This window comes from Neopsephotus bourkii, unplaced genomic scaffold (genome assembly GCF_033783945.1).
Source record: "Neopsephotus bourkii isolate Nb327-2 ecotype Australia unplaced genomic scaffold, CSIRO-AGI_Nbou_v1 NB_1044, whole genome shotgun sequence".
Classification (NCBI taxonomy): Eukaryota; Metazoa; Chordata; class Aves; order Psittaciformes; family Psittacidae; genus Neopsephotus; species Neopsephotus bourkii.
In genome coordinates this window covers 132125-152999 of record NW_026901533.1, presented here as the reverse complement: position 1 = coordinate 152999, position 20875 = coordinate 132125, and the positions used below count along the sequence as shown (strand labels likewise).

General features: G+C 52.5%; 1 protein-coding gene and 1 long non-coding RNA gene across 4 annotated transcripts; one reads left to right on the top strand and one right to left on the bottom strand.

Moving 5' to 3' along the window:
- Positions 1-15121: 15121 nt before the first annotated feature.
- On the bottom strand, positions 15122-18433 carry LOC133216363 (uncharacterized). Of its 2 annotated transcripts, XR_009726628.1 has the most exons (3): positions 18336-18433; positions 16411-16504; positions 15122-15378 (listed from the first exon to the last, which is right to left on the bottom strand). It is a non-coding gene; the product is annotated as an uncharacterized LOC133216363 (long non-coding RNA). The 2 variants fall into 2 exon arrangements; XR_009726629.1 differs by lacking the exon at positions 18336-18433 and having other exon boundaries at positions 16411-16549.
- EPOP (elongin BC and polycomb repressive complex 2 associated protein) lies at positions 15346-18474 on the top strand. Of its 2 annotated transcripts, none has more exons than XM_061361001.1 (2): positions 15346-15467; positions 16041-18474. In XM_061361001.1, the coding sequence occupies exon 2, from the start codon at positions 16284-16286 to the stop codon at positions 18420-18422; it is 2139 nt and encodes a 712-aa protein (XP_061216985.1). In that variant the 5' UTR covers positions 15346-15467; positions 16041-16283; the 3' UTR covers positions 18423-18474. The 2 variants fall into 2 exon arrangements, with proteins under 2 accessions (XP_061216985.1, XP_061216984.1); XM_061361000.1 differs by lacking the exon at positions 15346-15467 and adding an exon at positions 15718-15767.
- Positions 18475-20875: the final 2401 nt, after the last annotated feature.

The window sequence follows — 20875 nt, the reverse complement described above, 5'->3', positions numbered from 1 at the left end:
GGACTGCAGAGGTGGCTCCCCAGAGCACAGCAGAGGGGGAGAATTCCATCCCTTGACCTGCTGCTCACGCCCTGGGGATGCAGATCAGCACATGGGTGGCTTTGTGGGCTAGGTCATTGTACAGGAAGATGACAAATTCGTTCTTGGTACTAAATGCATCTTTTATGCATGGAAATACTTTGAAGGGGTTGCTGGAACTGCTCTCTTTTCCCTTTATAAGCTGAGACTCCCCAGCTTTTGTGACGTTGCCATCTTGATGACGGCTTTCCAGCCTGCTTACCTCCCCATCCTCTCCTGCTGGGGTAATGGGGATTCCTGTGGGTCATGTATTTGAAGTGGTTTAGCTGTTGATCCACTTCTTCCTGTGGAAGAGCGAGTGTGCTGCAGACCATGGAGCTGAGGAACATCCCTAAAACAAGTCCAGTTTAACAAATGTAGTGGGATAGTCATAAAACCACATAAACATCACTTTGGAAGGAACTTCAAGAGACCAATTAGGCTAATTCCCTATGGGGAGGAAGAAAAGAGGACTTATTAATGCCATATTATTTTTTGTATTATTATTATTTACATTGGGTGGTGAAAGTGCACAACAGTTACCAGAGTAGTAAATGATGTGGTCTATGTCCGGAAACCAAGAGTATATTGAAGGAGGAATGCTTAGGAACCTAAGCAGACACCCTGGCTTTAAACCCAAACAGGCTTTACAGCTGCTCCCACCTCCTGGTGAGCCCAAACCTCTGCTGATGGGCACAGAGCAGGACCAAGGCTTGTGGGAGCATTTGAGCTCTCCTTGGGGGGGGGGCTCTGATGCAGTAGAGCATCCGGTACATCATGGATTCAGGTCCGAGGTCCTGATGTGGAAGGGGGAGATTGATAATCACAAGCAGGTTGTGTTCAATGGGAGTTTGGTGCCTGTGTCCCTTTGTGCCTTGGGACTTTTTCCTCACATTCCTGCCTTTTTAACACCTTTAAAAAATGCTTGGCAGCAACTGAAGCTTTGCCTCTACCCACCAGTTGCTCTCATTTAACTGGTTTACAATCCAGTTTAATTAAGCACTTGGTTCTGACGTCCTTGTATCAGCTTAGAGCACTGCATCAGCTTAACTTGCAGTTGTATGTTCTGTTCTTGGCTATGCTATCGGAAACTGCCTTTAAGACAGGAAACCTGAGGTAAAAGCCTGAAGGTAACAGCCACGCAGTGACTGCACCGAGTCAAGTCATGGCTCCAGGCTGAAGCTGTTCTCCAGGGCTGGAAATGTCCTGAGTGGGGCCCCACAGCACAGCAAGGTGAGGATAGGCCAAGAATCCTCTACACCATCAGCAGCTACGGCTTAAACCCATTCAAAGCCAGGCTTTCTCCTCCCTTCCTCCCAAATCACTTATAGATACACTTTTGTATATATATAATGACTTCTCGAGCTGGTTTCCAGTGTGCAAGAGAATCCATCGCAGAGCTCTGCAGGAATGGAGCTGCACAAGCTCTGCTGCTGCCCCTTTCCCTGCACAGCACCCAGAGCTGTGGAAGGGGACCCACAACCCTCCCGTTCCCCAAGATCTCTACAAACCCATCTTTACCCCCAGCCCCGGGTGCCCCCATGGTGACGGGGACCCCTGGTGACGATGAGACAGCCCCGACCATAGCGGGGGCTGCGGGGCTGAGAGAGCCCCGTCAATATTGACAGGAAACGATCGGTGGCTTTTCTGGTTGCGAGCTGCAGCGCTCTGAGGTTCAGGCACCGACATCCTGCCCCCGCGCAGCGCCGGGGCCGGGCAGGAAAGCGGGGGCTGCGGCGGGCGAGAGCGGCCCCGGACCGGGACTGGGTGGGCTGGAGCGCAGGCGGCCCCGTGCCCCCACCTCTGCAAGGGGAGGAGGCCGTGAAGTGCCCTGGAGCACATCTGGCCCTGCATCCGTCCATGCCTCTGTCCCTGCATCCCTCCCTGCCTCTGTCCCTGTATCCATCCCTGCCTCTGTCCTTGCATCCTTCCCTGCCTCTGTCCCTGTATCCATCCCTGCCTCTGTCCCTGTATCCACCCCTGCCTCTGTCCCTGCATCCCTCCCTGCCTCTGTCCCTGTATCCATCCCTGCCTCTGTCCCTGCATCCCTCCCTGCCTCTGTCCCTGTATCCACCCCTGCCTCTGTCCCTGCATCCCTCCCTGCCTCTGTCCCTGCATCCCTCCCTGCCTCTGTCCCTGTATCCATCCCTGCCTCTGTCCCTGCATCCCTCCCTACCTCTGTCCTTGCATCCCTCCCTGCCTCCCTTCCTGCATCCGTCCCTGCATCTCTTCCTTCATCCCTCCCTTCATCTGTCCCTGCATCCATCCCTGCATCGCTTCCTGTATCTATCCCTGCATCCCTTCCCTGCATCCATTACTGCATCTGGCCCTTCATCCATTCCTGCATCCCTTCCTGTGTCCATCTGTGCCTCTGTCCCTACATCCACCTCTGCATCCCTTCCTGCATTCATCCCTGCATCTCTTCCTGTACCCCTCCCTTCATCTGGCCTTGTATCCTTCCCTGCCTCTGTCCCTGCATCCATCCCTGCATCCCTACCTGTATCCATCCCTGCATCCCTTCCTGCATCCCTTCCTGCATCCATCCCTGCATCTGACCCTGCATCCATTCCTGCATTGCTCCATCCCTACCTCCCTGAACTCCCCTCTGCAGCCCTCCATCCCTTTATTCACCTGGTGTAGTGGAGATATCCCTGCTCACTGCAATGGAGTGATGCCTTTTGGACCAGATGGCTTTTAAATGTCCCCTTCAACCCAAACCATTCTGTGATTCTATCACCTTTCCATACTCAAACCCCTCTGAGCCCCCTGAAGCCCACTAGGGCCAAGGGACCTGGGGACAGGGGTGCCTGCTGTGGGGGCTGAGGCAGCACTTTACACAGTGAACAACCAGTATGAGCTGCAAGGACAGAAAAACCCCATAATCAAACCTTTAGCCCTTCGTCACTGCTCTGGGAGATTTGCATGGACCGGTCTGAGATGCCTCTTTACTATAAATGTCCTGATTATTTGTCAGAGGAAGCAACTGTTTCCTTTTGCTGCTAATTCTGGTGCTTTGCCACGGCCTCTGCCAATCTGCCTTGGGATCCTTGTAATCATGTGCCTCCTTTAGTGACTTCCAGAATGGGTTAGCTCTTGCTCAGCCCATTACTCATCAGAAACTCTGAGGCTTAACCTGTTACTTAGTCACTGGTGAGTCACAGCTTGTCCTTTGGAAAATGAAAGATGGGCAAATTCTGACACCCTCAAAGCTTACATCCACAGAGGGGAGACTGAGCTGAGCTCTGAGGCAGAAGCTCTTCCCTGTGAGGGTGCTGAGGCGCTGGCACAGGGTGCCCAGAGAAGCTGTGGCTGCCCCATCCCTGGCAGTGCTCAAGACACAGGGGCTTGGAGCAAGCTGCTCCAGTGGAAGGGGTCCCTGCCTGTGACAGGGGTTGGAGCTGGATGAGCTTTAAGCATCCCTTCCAACCCAAACCAGGCTGGGATTCTATAACATTTAGGCTAAATCACTTCAGCCGTACTCCTGTCAGTCTCTCTTAATGCTCAAATATTTTCCCCTTAAAATGAGAGTCCCAGGAATGGGAATAACTCCTAAAATCACCAAAAAATCATTGCTTGAGGCGCTCTGAGGGTGCTTGGAGCAAGTCATGGATGGAAGATGCGGTGCTGAGCAGACAACACTGAGGAATTCCACAGATGCCAAACCCAAGCGCACTAAACCCAGCTCTGATTAAGACTTCCACTAAGTTTTCAATCTGGCTACTTGCTACATGAAAATAACCTGCCGTAAACACAGTGTGAAGCAGCAGTGGGGCTACGTGAGAGGCTTGCGCAAAATACGGTGGTATATTTAGAGTGATTTCCTAATATAGGCAAACCCACTCTGTTCTCTTTCTGTCGCTCTGCCTTGGCTCGCTGACAGCGGGGTGACAAAAATAGTGAGGAGACCCGAAATTGAAAATGAGACTCACTTTGCAGAACTGAGCCACTCGGGGAGGCAGAATCACAGCCTCATAGAATGGGATGGGTTGGAAAGGATCTTAAGGTCATCCAGTTCCAACCCCTGCCATGGGCATGGACACCTTCCACTGGAGCAGCTTGCTCCAAGCCCCTGTGTCCAACCTGGCCTTGAGCACTGCCAGGGATGGGGCAGCCACAGCTTCCATGACACATTCTGGAGAAGGTGTCTCAATGAGCTGTGCATCAAAACCTCCCAGATAAAGAATCAAAGGCCTCCTCATGCAAGAGGGAAGGCAGTTGTCAGGTTTCCCCAACACAGAAAGGAATCAAAAGCTTATCACTCATCTGTAATGGTTTACACAGCTGGATGTTCAGCTGAAGTTTTGTAGCAGCAGCCCTCACCATCATATAACTGCAGCAACATAGACTTCAAGCTGAACCTTATGAGAGATGCCCTGGATTTGTGCTGTGAAAGCAGGTCAGTCCTTCCAGGTGCCACCCTCATGTTTACTGCCCATTGTTCTGTCAGCACAGAGGCAGCCTCCAGACAAGTATTAAAAGACAGACCCAAGGAAGCATTACAGCCTATCAGGTATCATCAAATGGTTTGGGTTGAATGAACCTTAAAGCTCATCCAGTTCTAAGCCTCTGCCACGGGCAGGGACCCCTTCCACTGGAGCAGCTTGCTCCAAGCCCCTGTGTCCAACCTGGCCTTGAGCACTGCCAGGGATGGGGCAGCCACAGCTTCTCTGGGCACCCTGTGCCAGCGCCTCAGCACCCTCACAGGGAAGAGCTTCTGCCTTATCTCCAACCTGAACTTCCCGTTTCAGTTTGAACCCATCACCCCTTGTCCTATCGCTGCAGTCCATGATGAACGAAGAGTCAGGCTGATGGGATTCTCTGAGTGCTAGCTGTGATGCGACAGGTTTCAACGGTGCTTTTCCCTACAAACCACTTCCTGCAGGGAACTGTGGTGTTGGGATGTGCGCGTTTTCTCCCCCTTGGCTTTCAGCGCATCTTCCCAACGCAGTGGGTGTCGTTTCTAGGTCCCTGGATCTCACTGCCCTCTCCAGTCAGTTCCCTGCTGCTCTGTGCCGTGTGCCCTGCGCTTTCACTCCTTCCCATGCCAGAGTTCCCATTTGTTCCGCTGAAGCCGATGGAGGGGAAGGACCGCTGGAGGGGGGGGATGTACCAGCCCCACCGGGTCCCCAGAGTCTCGGGGGACCGAGCAGTTCCCGTTGGGGGTCACGGCTTTGCGGCACCGGCCGGGAGGGGGTGGTGGTGCTGGGAGCCTCCCGGCTGCTCGTGGGAAGGCAGCCGGGGACCTCTGCTGGGCAAAGCCTAAAAATGCCCTTTTTATCCCCAAACGCGTGCCCCGCGGGCGGGAGGGCGGGGGGAGACCTCCGGAGGGCGCCAGCACCGCGCCTTTCCCCGCTGGGCAGCGAGCAGGAACTGGGGCTGGCCCCGGGCGAGCTCGGAACAGAGGGGGCGAGGAAGTGGGGGTACGGGGTGGGTCACGGCGGGGGGAAGAGCCGGCTTTTAGAGGGAGTGAAACCTTTCAGGAGGGGGAATGACCGCAAGAGACGGAACTTTCCTTGCATCCATCCATCCATCCATCCATCCATCCATCCATCCATCCCTCTGTCTCACCCACCCAATACCGTGTTTAAAGCAGGCTCCGGGGGGTGTTCGGGTGGTTTATGTGGGTCCCCTCTGACAAGCACCAAAGGGAACGTTCAGTGAAAGGAGATGGCAGAAGAGGGAGACAGAGACGGATCCTGGGGTGCCGCTTGCCTCGGGCTCCCTGTGTCCCCCCCGCATCCCAGTGGTCCCATGTCCCATCCCCTTGCCCAGTGCCTGTGTTGCCCCTGGTACTCGGTGTCCTCTCCCATTCCGGTGCCTGTGTTGCCCTTCCCAAAGGCATCCCTTTGTCTCATCTCCCTTTGGGGATGAAACCCTTTCACACACCATAAAGGTGACTGAGCAGGGCGTTTCTGCAGGAGCTTACTCCAAAGTGGAGCTGAAATGTCCGTTTTGGAGCAAAGCACCGGTATCTTGTATTTTACCGTGTCCCTTAAGTTCCCAACACCCCTGAAATAGAGACACTGGAGATACCACAGTGTTAAAAACAATAAATCAAATAGAGACAAACAGATGCCACCTCCTGCCCTGCACCCAGAGTGACAGCAGGAGGAACTGGGAACAGTTCTCAGCCCTTCCAGAAGTTCTCCATCACAGATCCCAGGGTTTTTAATCCAGCTCAGGAGCAGGTTCCTCAGCTCCTGCCTGGTTCTGCTGGAAAGGGAGAGGCCACACTTTTGTCCATGCATCCATGCGTCTGTGTGTTCACATGTCCATGTGTCTGTGAATCTCAGTGTCCATGTGTCTATGTGCCTATGTGTCCATATGCACATGGTCTATATGTCCATGTGTCTGTGAATCTCAGTGTTCATGTGTCTGTGTGCCTGTGTCCATATGCACATGGTCTATATGTCCATGTGTCTGTGAATCTCAGTGTTCATGTGTCTGTGTGCCTATGTGTCCATATGCACATGGTCTATATGTCCATGTGTCTGTGAATCTCAGTGTTCATGTGTCTGTGTGCCTATGTGTCCATATGCACATGGTCTATATGTCCATGTGTCTGTGGTCCGTGTGTCCATGTGTCTGTGAATCTCAGTGTCTGTGTGTCTGTGTGCCTATGTGTCCATATGCACATGGTCTATATGTCCATGTGTCTGTGAACCTCAGTGTTCATGTGTCTGTGTGCCTATGTGTCCATATGCACATGGTCTGTATGTCCATGTGTCTGTGTATCTGCGCATCCATGTCCATGATCTGTGTGTCCATGTGTCCATGTGTGCACAGACCATTCCTCAGTCCTCCAGGCCATGCAAGGATGCAGCCACTCCATTCCTGGACTCCTTATGCCCTGGAGCATTTGACACGGCTGCATCTTCCACCCCAGGTTTGATGTAAACCTCTCTCCCAACCCAAGATCCCACTCAAAACTGAGGCTGTTGCGCACACACAGCATGGACTCCCCCAGATCTGCTCTTCCTTGTTTTGAGATGCACAGACCCCATGAATAGAAGTTGCAGGAGCCTTCTCCCTTTGGATCTGCTGAGCTCTGGTGCGTTCTCCCCTTCACCCACCACAGGGAGGTGTTTGGGATGTGCAGACAAACACACGTTTTCTGATGTGCAGCAGTACAACCACCTTGGCCGGGTCGAGCTGAAACCCTGGCAAAGCCCTGGGGATCTGCCCATAAGGGGAGAGGTTTTATTATCACTGTTGCTGTTGCCAGAAAAGCAGCAAACTTTACAATCCAGATGTTTGGAGAGTGTCAGAACAAGCTGCTGCTGCTGCTGTTGGTTTTCATGGTGAAATCAAAAGCAAGCGCCGTGATCCTTAAGCTGAGAGCATCCAGCCACGCAAAGAATGCAGGTTGCTCTTTGCTTTATACCTATCTAACCCAGATGCTCTGGGTATCTCCCACCGCTGACAGCCCTTGTCTTCAAAGGGTTGTCTTCAACGATCCATCAATTAGGATAAAAAACGAGCTCTCTTTCTCCTGCATTTGTTTTGGGAAGAGGGAAATCATTTAAACAACTGTATCTCCATTAAACGAGGGAGGGAGGGGAACGGATCCCCTTACTCTCTGCAATGAAGGGCTGCTTCACAACACCCACACTTTCGGGGCCACATACCACCTCTCACCCCTCACAAAGGATTATTTGCAAGCCCTGTAGAGTAACAGAGAGGAGGAAGCACGTTTTGGGGCTGGGAGGAGATGTTTTCCCCCTTCATTTCCCCACTCAGTGGGTAGAAAGGCAATGGGTGAATATTAACATTGATATCCACTCTAACCTTCTCCGCTTCACTCATCCCTGCTGGTGACATTCACCAAGGCCTCGCTTCTTCTCATTGTAGAAGCACAAGAAGGGGGGGATGCCTCCCATGCCACACAGGGGGATGCTCCAAGGGGGTGATCCCTGTTTTCCTCCCTTAAAGGAGGTTGCTGCTTCAAACTGGAACGAATCCAGCAACTTTTCCAAACGGAGCCATGCTTAGGGAATATCACCCAGGCAGCGAGGAAACTCGGCTTTTATTGCCACCAATTAGGCGTGTGCTGGGATAAAAAGGCTTCCAGCGCTCCCCATCCAGAGGGAGCTGCATCCCTTTAGGACGCGCTCCTTGAAACAGCCCCTTTGCCTTTTTTATTTACAATAAACACATTTCTGTTAATGAAACCCTCGCCCACTTTGCAACCTCCCCCCTTCCCCTCCCCAACGCTCATAAAGCTCCAACTTTGCATATCTGAGCCCTGGGCTGCTGGGCTGGGTCCTTGGGGGTCCCAGGGTCAGGCTGGGGGCAGCGGGGTCATTGTATCGCCATCATGGGTCAATAAGCAACTGGTCAGGCTCTCAATCCACATCAGGCCTTGAAGAGGACTGGGAAATGGGAGAATCCATTCATAATAATAATAAACTTGTCAATCAATAACAGGCAGGAGAAATACTTTGTAAAAGGTAAAAAAAAAAATAATTAAAAAATAACAAAAAACACCCCCAAAAAGGTTGTGGTTTTTCGTTGTTTTTGTGTTTTTTCTTTTTCCTTTTAAAGTTTGCCAACATAAAACTTTAGCCAGTTTGAATAAAACTCTGAGGGTGTTTTATCTGTTGCAGAGGAATTTTAAACCCAAACTGCTTCAAATCGCACACTTTCAGGTGAAGGAATAAGAGTTTGTAGGTACGAGTGCGATTTAAATAAGAATCGATAAATGTTGCCCAAAGAACATAAATTCCTCGAGGGAAAAGGAGATATCAAACCCATTCTCTGTCTTACAAAGACTGAAAGATTGTGGCTTTCTTGCGTTGCCTTGCATTTCTGATACCAGCACTCAGTGAATGGCAAGGAAGGGTTTTGATTTGAGCTTATCTTAGCCACAGTAATGTTTTCCAGCATTCTTTTAGTTCTAAGCTGAAGTAGTGAGCAGAATCCTGCTTTAGTGCATCAATGGCTTGGACCTAAGCAGGGACTGTTCAAACTGGGCTAAAAGGGGAAAAGAAACCAACCCCCGATGGAGATTTCTTCAGATCAAACTTGTGAAAGAGAAGATGTTTCGGGTTTATCACTAACAAATCTGCGCAGCGCTTCATCAGTCGTGGTTTAAAGGGAGGACGAGCCTGGCTGAAGCAAGACGAGGGGAAACAACCAAATCCCGATGTTATATGGGAAACATCAAAAGGCGACAGAAGAATAATGCAAATTCTCAGCTGGCTTTAAGGTTGAGGCATGAAATCTCCCATCTCCAACCTCATTTTTCCTCCTTCTCCCAAGTGCCTTGTGTTTTTTCCCGGGGGTTGTTTTAAAGACAAACACTTCTCTCAGTGGCAGGAAAAAATCAGCCTTTAAATAAGCAGGGATAAACCAGGCTCATTGAAGACATCAGGAAATGGAGGTTCTCCCTTTCCAGCCTCCCGTCGCATCCCTCCAAGTCACTGGCGTTAGCAGGAGCCTCCCCCAAGCCTTTCCGCAAGGATTCCTCCAGGAGGAGAATCCCTCTTGGAAGTATTTCGCTGTGTTTGCTTAGGAAAACAAACCAACCTTTATTTTTCCTCCCCGTTGGTGGTGTTTATTACTGTATAATTTCCTTCAGCTGCTCCCGGGAAGAATGTGGTTTCTTTGTCAGAGGATGGTGAAAGGCTCTTTAGGAAGAAAGATAGAAATAAAGCGGGAAGTTGAACGCAGGGACCTTAGGATGCTGAAGGCGGTGGAAGGAAATTCCCTAAGCTGGGAACCTCCTCCCACAGCAGGGAAAGAAGCTCCGAACTGCTCGTTTCTCCATCCTTTCAGGATCTCCTCTTAGAACCTCCCTTGGCTTTGCCTTAAATCACCCAGGTTTATCCCACATCTCCCAATTTTATCCCAAACCTCTCAGTTTTATCCCAAGCAAGGCTCGAAGTGTTTGATACATGGTCTAAAGCAGCACCATTTGCTCAGGTGCAAGCTTCTGAGGCCTCTCCGGGGTTTTAACCCCGCATTTTACATCAGATCGCACACGTTTCAATGGGGTTTATTCCCTTTTTTGTGTTATTTTCCTCCCAAACCTGTGTTGTTTCGGTGGGAGAAGGGACCGGCAGCAGGGCTGGCCCCTGCCTGAGCCTATTTTCAAACTAACCCCACTTTTCTGTCTTTGTATTTTGAAACAAAAGGGAGAGGAGGGGGATTTGCCTCTTTATAAATTGTCACTAAATGCAGCTTTTGTTTGCACGGGGTGGGGGGAGCACCTAAAGAAAAAGGAATCTGAAAAGAATCAAATATCTACTAATATCAGTGCATCCCACTGCAAACGATGCCAACCCGGCCCTGCACAGCTCCGCTCGCTGCTGTGTCCTCAGCCCCTGGTTTTCCTCCTCTCAATAGGAGAATTGAGTCCATAGATCCAAATATTCATTTAGGAGCAGTGGGATTTATTAAAATCCTGTTTATTGGTGAATCAATGTGCTTGGAGTTTAGGTTGAGAGCAGAGAGGGGGTTTTTCGGGGGTTGCATTGAGTGCTAACGCACAAAGTGGGGATGGAGAAGAGAGGAGGAAAGCATGGAAAATAAAAGTGGCATGTTGAGAAATAAGAGATAAATCTGGGAAAATAAGAAAGAAATATTGGGAAATAAGAAATATTGGAAAATAAGAAGTATTGGGAAAATAAGAGAGGAACTTGGAAAAATAAGAGAGAAATGTTGAAGAATATGAAACTCTGGAAAAGAAGAAATCTTGAAATATAAGAGAGAAATGCTGGCAAATAAGAAATAAATCTTTTAAAATAAGAAACCCTGAAAAATGTAAGAGACATTGTGAAAAATAAAAAAGAAATATTGAAAAATAAGAGCGAAAACTTGAAGAATAAGAAATAAAACCTGAAAAATGAGAGAGAGCTTGGAAAATGAGAGAGAAATAGCAAGAAATAAGGAAGGAATCTTTGAAAATTAGATGAATACTAGAAGATAAGAGAGAAATCATGAAAATTAGAAGGAAATCTTAGGAAATGACAAAAATCTTGAAAAATAAGGAAGAAATCCTGGAAAATGAGAGAAATCTTGAAAAATCAGGGAGACTTCTCAATGAATTAGAGGGAAATATGGAAAAATAAGAGAGGAATATTGAATAAGAGCAAAATCTTGACAAATAAGAAAGATACCTTGAAAAACAAGGGAGAAAACCTGAATATAACCCATCCTGTGTGAATGAAAGGTACTTTCTCTGCCTTTCAGTGCCTCTGAGAGCATTTTAGCAGTCCTGGGCTGCTGGCAACAGGAAGGTTGGTTCCAAAGCAGGGCGAGCATCACAAAGGCACCCACCAGCCCAAGATGAAGGAGGGGTTATTCCCCCCCCTAACCTATCCATCCTGCAGGCTGGGGTGATGGGGCTTGGATCTTCTTCTCCAGCTCCTTCCAGCAGCCTGGAAAATGTCCCTGGGATGTGTAAAAATCCAGTGCACCGAGTGATTTGTAGGAATATTTTCATGCTGGACAGTTTAAGTGCCTGTCAGGAGGAATGGCCTCAGAGCCAAATATTCGGGGTTGTAAGTGGTGCCTGGTGCTGGGCTGCCTGCAGGTCTGTTATCAAGTGCTTGAAACTAAAGGGGAAAAAAATCAGGATTTCTGTATTTTCCCTTGAAAACACCTCTCAACTCTGGTTTTTCCATCCCAGTGGGAGCACTGGACCCATCCTGGCTCTGTAACAGGAGGGAAGTGGGAAATTGCAGCCTCTCCATGAAGGTTTCTAGGTGGGAAGTGCTGTGTGGGAGCATTTCCTGAATGGGGTCTACTCTGCTCCTTGCTTTAGGGATCTGTGCATGGAAGGGTCTCGGCATCATTTTGGCCACCTCATTTGGGGGGATTTTGGGTAATACTCATTTCTGATCACTTTTATTCCATGGGAAATCTGACGTATCCTCCCAAAGTGCTGCTGCAAATCCCTGCCTGCCCATTCCCTGCCCACTCTCTGTCCTCACCCCAGCTCCCACCAGCAGCATCTCCCATCTTTTCCTGCTGGAACCTGCTTTTCCAACAGGATCCCCCTCACTTGCTCCCTGCCAGTGATGTTGGACCTGCAGAGATGCCCCTGGGATTTGGCCTGTCAGAGCAACCCCCCTCCATGTACACCCAGCACAGCCCACACAGGGAACCCTACCCCCAAAAGCTACCTCCAAATAGCTCAGCCCAAACCTATGGGGGGTTCTGGGGATGGTTTTTCCCTCCCCAAGCACTGAGGTCCTTGCACCACATCACACAGAACAAGGCACCCAGAAACCAACGTGGAAATCCCATGGGAAGCTCCACCCTGCTGACTTCTATGCTTCCTGCAGAAACAACCAGCCCGGACAGGTATGAGGGAGGAATCTCCTGGGGGTGCCTCGTGGGTGAAGATTCCCATGGGGATTCCCCCCATGGTTCTTGTCCTCTCACCTGGGGGGGTTGGAACCCCCTCTGTGCCCTTGGGAGGAGTAGCTGGGCTGAGGGGCAAATAGATAGATACACAGATACATAGATAGATAATAGATGATAGATGATAGATAGATAGATAGATCCACAGCTATACAAATACACAGATATACATATACACAGACACATAGATATACAAATACACAGATACTCAGTTATACAAATGTACAGATATGCAGATACATAGAGAGATTCACAGATCTAAAAATACACAAATAGAGAAATACCCATATATATAGATATATAAATATTAAAATACACAGATATACAGTTATAAAAATACACAAACCTACAGATATACATAGATACATATATATAGATATGCAGATACACCAATAGAATAACAGATACATGGATATACAAGTGTACAGATACTCAAATCACAGATACACAGGTTTACAGATGTACAGGTACACAGATGTATAGCTCTACAGATATAGATACACAGATACATAGATGTATAGATGCACAGATGACGAACAGATGCACCGATTCGGATGCTGCCAGCTCTCCTGGCTGTGCCCATTTCCCAGAGCAGCCCCACCGAGGCCCAGAGCAGCCCCATTCTCCCCCAACACAGCCCCCAGCCCACATGTGGGACCCATGGAGCAGCCTGTTCCATGGCCATTACCACACCAGGCCTGCAGCCACCCTAATGACAGATAGGAGAGGTGTAAAAGCCCCTGTGCACTGCAGATGGAGCAGCTCATTTATCCATACACACGTGGAGTGGCTGGAGAAGGGACATTGTCCCCAGCCCCATGGAAAGGTGTGGGCAACAGGGGACATAGCAAGGACAGCAGAAACAGGGGGCTGATGATGTGTCCAACATACATTTGCTCCTGAACCACCACCCTGGCTGAGAGTACCCTCCCCATTTATATATATGGGTGCATATATATAACATATGGGTGCATATATATATATGTTTATGGGTATTTATATATGTACACAGGTTTGTAAAGTATCTCTAGGCCCATGTCAGGCTGTCTGGGGCCATATAGAGACATCAAGGCACACACCCCCTCCGCTGAACTTCACCCATAGCCAAAATATTGCCGATTTATGCTCCTATAGCTGGCCCTTTCCTGGGAAATGACGTCTCCATACACTCGCCTGCATGTGGCCTCCAAGCCCTGCTTCCCAGCTGCACTTGGGGGGCTCCAGCCCCCCCCACCCCCCAAAAGCCCTACAAGTGATCAGAATTGCTTCTTGTGCTGCTGGGGTTTGCATTTTCTCCACCAGCTCCCCCTTTCCCAATCCTTGAACTGCATCAGCCCCATCGGCTGGGGATATTCCAGGCCAGGTCCGGCCCCTCGCTCCCCTCCTCCAGTCTGGCACGGAGCAAAGCTCAGCCTATAGGTAAAATGGCTCTGGCTTTATGTGGAAAGAAAAATACCCAGGATCTTCCCTATATTTGCGAAGGGAAGCTCCAGGCTGGCTGCAAGCAGGACTTTCTGTGGTCCCTCGCAGGAGCTGCAGTATCCCCTAACCGGCCACTTTCCGTCCAGAGCGAAGTTTTTCCCCCTCCCCTCTGCCCAAACAAAGAGGAATTTGGTGTTTGTGTTGGCCGGGAGACCTTTACTCACAGGAAACTCTCGCTTATGGAAAACGGGGGTGAAATGTGGTGGGTTTTAACGCAGGGAAATAAAAAGGGGGATTCTCTTTCAGCAGCAAGGCCACGCATTGGAGGCGAGGTGCACCCATGGGTGTTGGGGAGGAGGGAGCCCTGGCAGTGATTTCCACCCCCCCCCCCGCCCCAAGCAGCACCCATGTTGGCGTCGGGGGTTCTCCTCCCATCCAAGGTAAAAGCAAATCAGGTGATCTCGGCTCTGAATTAAAGGCGATGGTGGAGCGAGTTTGAATTTTTTTTTTACAGGCATACTCAGGAATGCGCTTCCTCCTCCTCCTCCTCCTCCTCCTCCGGGATTGTTTCTAAATCGGGATCGTTTGCGGTTGATTTGTACCTCGAGTTTAACAAATTATTATTATCAAATTACCCCGATTTTTGCCATCCGAACCGCAAGGAAGAGAAGGAGGAGAAGGGCTGGAAGCGACTTCTCAACAGGGGAGGCAGAGGAGGCTTTGCGAGGAAGGGCGCAGCGTGCACGGAGGAGCTTCCCCTTCCCTTCCCTCCCCCCCGAAAGGTTTCCGAGGTAACTGTTTCCCCAAAATTAGCCCCCTGAGCAGCGACTGAAACCCCTCGGCCCGGCCTCCACCGCTCCGCTCCCTGCGCTCAAGGAGCTCCAGGTTTAGAAAGCAATCGAGGGGCCGGGACAATGGAGCTCCGGGCCGGGTGAGGGCGAAAGGAGGGGAAAGGGGAGGGGGGGGGTGGCTTTTTCCCCCTTTCCCCCCCCCACTTTGGAGAAGGAAATCCGCAGCTCTGCTTTTGGGAAAACAGCGGCTGGTTTGGGAGGGCGGGAGCGAGGCAGCAACCACCGAAGGAATCGAAATCTTGGGGCTTAAAGTTTGAAATAAAGTTAAGCAGCGCAAATCCATGCAAAAGGATTTTTATTGTTATTAATAATAATAATTTTCCTTAATTTTCTTTTTTTTAATTGTTTTTCTTTTTAAGGAAATAGTTTGGAAGAAAAAAGATACGGAGTGAATAAAGAACGTGTGTGAGTAAAAAGGAACGTAAATATCTTCGCGTTGCTTTTATTCGCACATGCTACCGATGTTATTGTGGATACCCCGCTCATGCCAGCTAATAAATACAGCAATGGGCAATTAATAAGCATTGAAGGTTGAAGGATGAATTGTTGCGGAGTCAATCGTTGTGAACAACTCGCTTAGAGCCGGATCTTTTACGCTTTATTAAATCTATACGTACACACACCCATCCCAGAGGAATCGGGGCAGATTTGGGAAGGCGCAGCAACGGCTCGTAAAACCCTACGTGGAAATAAAAAAAACCCCAGCAAAACCGCGGAAACAAAGCGGAGGCACCCGCGCAGCCGTCACCTCGAAATACAGCCGAAAGAGTAAATTTTAATATATATATATTTTAAAAGGGGGGGGGGGGGGGAAGAAGCCAAGGAGGCGTCTTCCATTGTGTGCGCGGGGTCGGGATCGGCGGGCACGGCCGGGAGCGGGGCTGCGCGGGGTTTGCGCAGGTTTTGCGCGTTGGGGGGGGGGGGGTGTGCGTGTGAAATGTTGGGGTTTATGACATCACGGGCCCGGAACGCCCAATCGGGTGGCGGGTGGCGGGGCCGGCCCGGCGGGGTGTTCCCTTAGAATATACGGTACCGGCGGCGGGGCCGCGAGTGCGGAGCGCGGGGAAGGTGGGAACCGCGCAGAGCCCCGGGGGTCCCCCCCGCTTCGATATCCCCCCCCCCCAGCGGGAGCTTTGTTTGCTTAAGCACCTCAGGGGGGTTGCACAGCGCAGGGGGGGCTGCGCTTGTTGATTCTTTCCCCCCCTTCCCCAATTATTTCTGCAGGGGAAGGTGGGGTGCGCGGCCGCGGGTGGGAGCCGGCCGGGAAGCGGGGGACACACAGGACACATACAAAATGTTTGACTTCTTTCTTTTTCTTCCTTTCTGTTTTTGGCTGGGGAGGGGGAAGACGAGGAGTCGAGCCCCGGTGCAGGCGGAGGAACTGGGTGTTCGGAAGATGTTGCAACCCATTGACTGGAGCGTTTGAAAGGGAGATCGACTGCTTCGGCTTTTATTTCCACCACCCCCCTCGCCCCCCCTACCTCTGGCGAGGGGTAGGGATGTGTGTGATCAGGGAGTGGAAACAAATATGTCCTTATTTTCAATGCCCCCTTTGAAAGAGACAAAGTAAATGCTCCTTGCAAAATGTTCCTGACCTGCGAAGGGACCTTCGGAATTGTTCCAGCCACCATGGATTACAATGGGGAAGCCAGGCCGGGGGATTTTCATGCCGGCTATCAAGAAATCGAAGGGATAAACTTGGGATACTTACAGATCAATGGCACCCAGATGTTTGCTTTGGCCCAGGTCCTCAGCGACCTGTTTAAGGATATCCCCAGGACCACCATCAGCAAGAAGATGGAAACCTTAAAGATCAAGAGCCGACGCTGCGATCTCAAGGAGCTCCGGACCCTCAAAGCCATCAACTCCGTGCCCACCCGCGCCGTGAAATGCTCGCTCATCTCCAAGGCGGACCTGGAGGCTCTCTGCACCTCCTGCAAGAGCCTCGGCCCGCGGAGGAGGAAGAGGAAAAGGAAGAGCAAGAGGAGGGAGCAGCTGCTGCTGCCGGCCCCGGGGGGGCTCTTCCCCTGCCCCCGGCCCCCGCTGCTGCCGCCCTGCAGAGCCGGGGGCTGCTGCGCCCTTTCGGCCCCAGCCCCGCTGCTGCCGCAGCCCTTCCACCGGACCCTCCCCGCCGGCGAGGAGCCCCCCCGGGGCCGCCGGAGCTGCGGGCTGGCGGGCCGGGCCGGGGGGCTCTTTGCCGGGGTCCTGCCCAGCTGCCCCCGAGCCCTGGCGCGGCTTCCCCCCACCTCTGCGCCCCCCCCTGCGCCCCCCGCCCAGCGCAAGCGGGGACCCTGCTGCGCAGAGCGGCTCTTCCCGGCTGGTGGGGGTCCCGCAGCCCCCGGGAAAGGCCGTTCCGCCGCTTTCCCCGGTTCCAAGCGGCAGGGAACCTCCGCCGGTTACTCCAGCGACTCAGATTCCAGCCTGGACTTCGGCGGGTCCAGCCCCGCCACCTCCAGCGACTCGTCGGAAGAGGAGGAGGAGGAGGAGGAAGAAGAGGAGGAGGAGGAGGAAGGGGACAGCTCGTGCAGCAGCGAGGAAGGCAGCTCCTCGGAGTCGGAGAGCAGCTCGCTGTGCAGCGGGGACTCGGTGCAGAGCACCCGGTACAGGCAGGCGGCTCTGCCGCGCTTCCCAACGCAGCCCCCCCGGGAGCCCTTGGGCGAGGAGCGCCCCGTGGAGCCCCCTCTCCCCGGAGCGGGCAAAGCGCTGCGGCCTGACCCCGGCCTCCTCTTCCTCTCGCAGCAGCTCTGGGCCAGGACTTTGCGAGCATCAACTTTGGAAAGTTTAAGCCCGGCTGCAGCCCTGGGCTCGGGGGCCCAGCCGGAGCTGTACGCAAAGCAGGAGGCCTCCCCTTCCTCCTCCTCCTTCTCTTCCATCTCCTCCTCCTCCTCCTCCCCCCCTCCCTCCCCGAGCAGCACCCCTGGGGGGGATCCGCAACAAAAGGAGGGAGGCTTTGGGGATGCGGAGCCCTGCGCCAAAGGGGAGGATTTGCACAAAGATGCCTCGAACAATGGAGCCTCGTTAGGCCCCGGTGAGCAGGCGGAGCGGCCAAGCGGAGCTTTACCCGGGAGAGAGCCTGCCCCGGAGCCGGCCCCGGCCTCGGTACCGGAGCTGGCGGGGGGGTCCGCCCCGGTGCCCCCCGGGGATGGGGGGGAGCCCCGTCGGGAGCACTTCGACCGGCTGATCCGGCAGTCCAAGCTGTGGTGTTACGCCAAAGGCTTCAACCTGGACGGGAAAAGTTTGCGGCAGGGCGGGAGGCCGGAGCCCGGCAGAGCTGCAGAGCTCCCCCCCACCGGCTGCAAACGGCCCGGGAGCCCCGGCGCCCCGGGGAACCGGGTTGCGAGGGGCAGCGGAGCGGAGGGGAGCGGCAAACGCAGCCGCCCTGCCCGAGGCACCGGCGGGGAGAGGCAACGGGGCTCCGCCAAGGGGGGGGCACGGAAGGCTCCGCGGAGGAACTCCAGGAAGGGAAACGCTCCTTGCAAACGCCTCGGCAACGCCGGGCCGGCCCCGCCTCGGAATTCCTTCAGCCTCATGGGCAACTTCCCTTGTATTCCCTCCTTGGTCGTGGGGGAAGATGGGGACTTGTGTCCTGCCTCTTCCCTGGGGGGCAAAAACTCTTGGGCTCTCTCCAAAACTCACCCGCTGTGGAGCTGGCACTTGGGGGGCAACGCCATTCCCGTGCCCCCCAGCCTCAAGTTCCGGGGCTGTAGCTTGGAGGATCTCTAAGGACAGCGCCCGGCCCGGAGGAAAGGTTAACGGGCAAGAGAGGAAAGCGGTGGGGGGGGGTACCTGGGAAAGGGGTCCGGGCCGGGGGGTGTTTGCGAGCGGGCCCCTCGTCCCACCGAGCCCCGGGAGCGGGGGTCCCGAGGAACCGGGGGAAGGGGCCGCAGGGTGCGAGAGCGTTTCGGGGGGCCCCGCTCTCGTCGTATGGGAGATGCGATATTTTTGTGGCCGTGTGAGTGCCGGGGTCCGGTGTTGGTTTCCTTTAAGGATGAAGCTAAAACCTCGGGGGTGGCGATGCCCCCCCCCCCCCCCGCACTTCCCTTCTCCATCCTCTCGGGGGTGGGGGGTATCCCCGTCGAAGGGATTTGGGATGAACCGCGGAGCTGAGAGCGGAGGAAGAGGCCGCCCGGTTAAACCCGGGAGAGAAAAGATCCAATTTCTCCCTTTTCCTGCAGAAAAATGCATTGGATTAAACTATTAATAACGACAAACTGAGGGCAGTAACGGTGGCCCCGAGCACAGGCACCGGCGTCCGCTTGGGATAGTCCAGGGAAATCGGGAGCAGCGATTCCAAATCGCGGCGTTACAACGGGGCGATGATGATTTCTGTCTGTTTGAGAGACGGGAAGGTTGGGGGGGAAAAACAAGGAATAGAGCAGGAAATTCAGTTTGTTAAACCAGGATTCTTGGAGAGGAAGTGATTTGAAACTGCTGCGCCTATGTTAGAGAAAAGAAAGGAAAATTAAGGGTGAAAACTGAGCAGGAAAAGGGAGGTTTTACAGGGTTTCAGCCTCGGTAGCCCGAGGGCAGCGTTTGGAAAACCTTCCCCCCCCCCAAGAAACCGGATCCGGAGCATTGGCAGGAAGGGACAGATGGACAACTTGATCCCGGCCGAGCTCCGGAGCGGAATGCGGGGAGGAATGCGGGGGGAATGCGTCTCCTCCGCGGAGGAAACCATATCCCAGTTTAACTTTCCTTGCGAACCAGTGGCTTTGTAACAGGCCCTTTTGACTATTCCTGATGTGATTTCCACCCCGCTTTGGCATCAAAGCCCTACGGGCTCTCTGAAGTCCGCTCTGGTTTGGGAAATCAAAGCTGGTGTGTGGGGGTTTCCCTTTTTTCCCTTCTTTTATATTTTATTGAGGGGGATGTGGGTTATTTTTCCCTCCGTTCTTTGCAACAGAAAATATTCGCAGCCCACGGCCGGGAATCTCTTAACGTCCGCTCGGGAATTTCTATTGTTTCCCTCCAAAACTTGGCTCCCCGAAAACTATAATTAACCACAATAATAATAATAATAATAATGATAAAATTCCCTTTTCTCAGCGTCTTTTGCTGGAAGGGAAAGAGGAGGCCAAAGAGAATCATGGCAGGATTCAATAGGAAAGATCCCGATCGGGCCTGGCCCGGCTTGATTTGGTTGTTTTTTGGTTTAATTCTATCAATGGGTAAAAAAATAAAGGGGGGGATAGGTGAGAGGAAAAAGACATTTTTGAGGTCAAAGCGTGTTTTGTCTCTGTGAATCGCTGTTTTTCTTGGAGACGGGAATTGTTGAAAGCGATGTTTGTTTGACTTGGGTTTTTAGAGGCTTTTTTTTTGGTTAACTGCGGGTTTTGGTTTATCGCCACCCTCACCCCCCCCCCTTCTCCCATGTAGAAAAGGGGGTTCGGCTCCCCCCAAATATTCAGGTTTTATCGCCGAGGATGCTCACCAAAAAAATCACCCCAAAACCCCCAATCCTGGGGGGCGGGGGGGGCTGTGGAGAAAAGCCGATTTTGGGAAGTTATTCACCCATGAATAAGGCAAATCGGGGAGAGGGGGGTGTCTTACCTCGGGTTCACCCCCCAACTTAGGAAGGGGGTATGGAGATGGGGGGAGTAAGTAACGCTCCCGTTTGCCGTGTTAACCCCCGATCACGATCGCTCGCTCCCGGCCCGCGACTGCCCTAAATCCGGATCGGGTTAAAAAATGTATTTTCTAGGAAAAAGAAAGACGGAAAAGGAACTAAAATAGCATTTAAACGCAATTGCGGGAGGGAGCCGTGAGCGCACAAAGCGGCGGCCGCGCTCCGCGGGCAGGAAACCCCGGGATCCGCGCAGGGAATGAATGCTGATATATATATATACATGCATATAAACGTATGTATATATATGTGTATATATATATATGAAAGCAGCAACCCCCAGACTCCGCCGCTCCATCTGCAACAACCAAATAACTCAGGAATTCTTTTTGTTAAGGGATATAAACCCCTCGGGAAGCGCGCATGGAAGGGGGGGGGGGGTGGTTTCCCTCCGCATGTGCGGATCCCTGGCTATTTATCTCAGTGTATATTTGCCTATGGCCGTGTGGGTGTATGGAAACCACGGCGATTAATTCATACACGATATTGGGGGGGGGGGGGACACACGTGGATCAAGCCGTTGGTATTGATGTGCCGAGCTGGGGGTAGGTGC

Bases quoted from the DNA above. Each gene is read 5' to 3' on its own strand.
- EPOP (XM_061361001.1), top strand. From the start codon at position 16,284: ATGTTCCTGACCTGCGAAGGGACCTTCGGAATTGTTCCAGCCACCATG.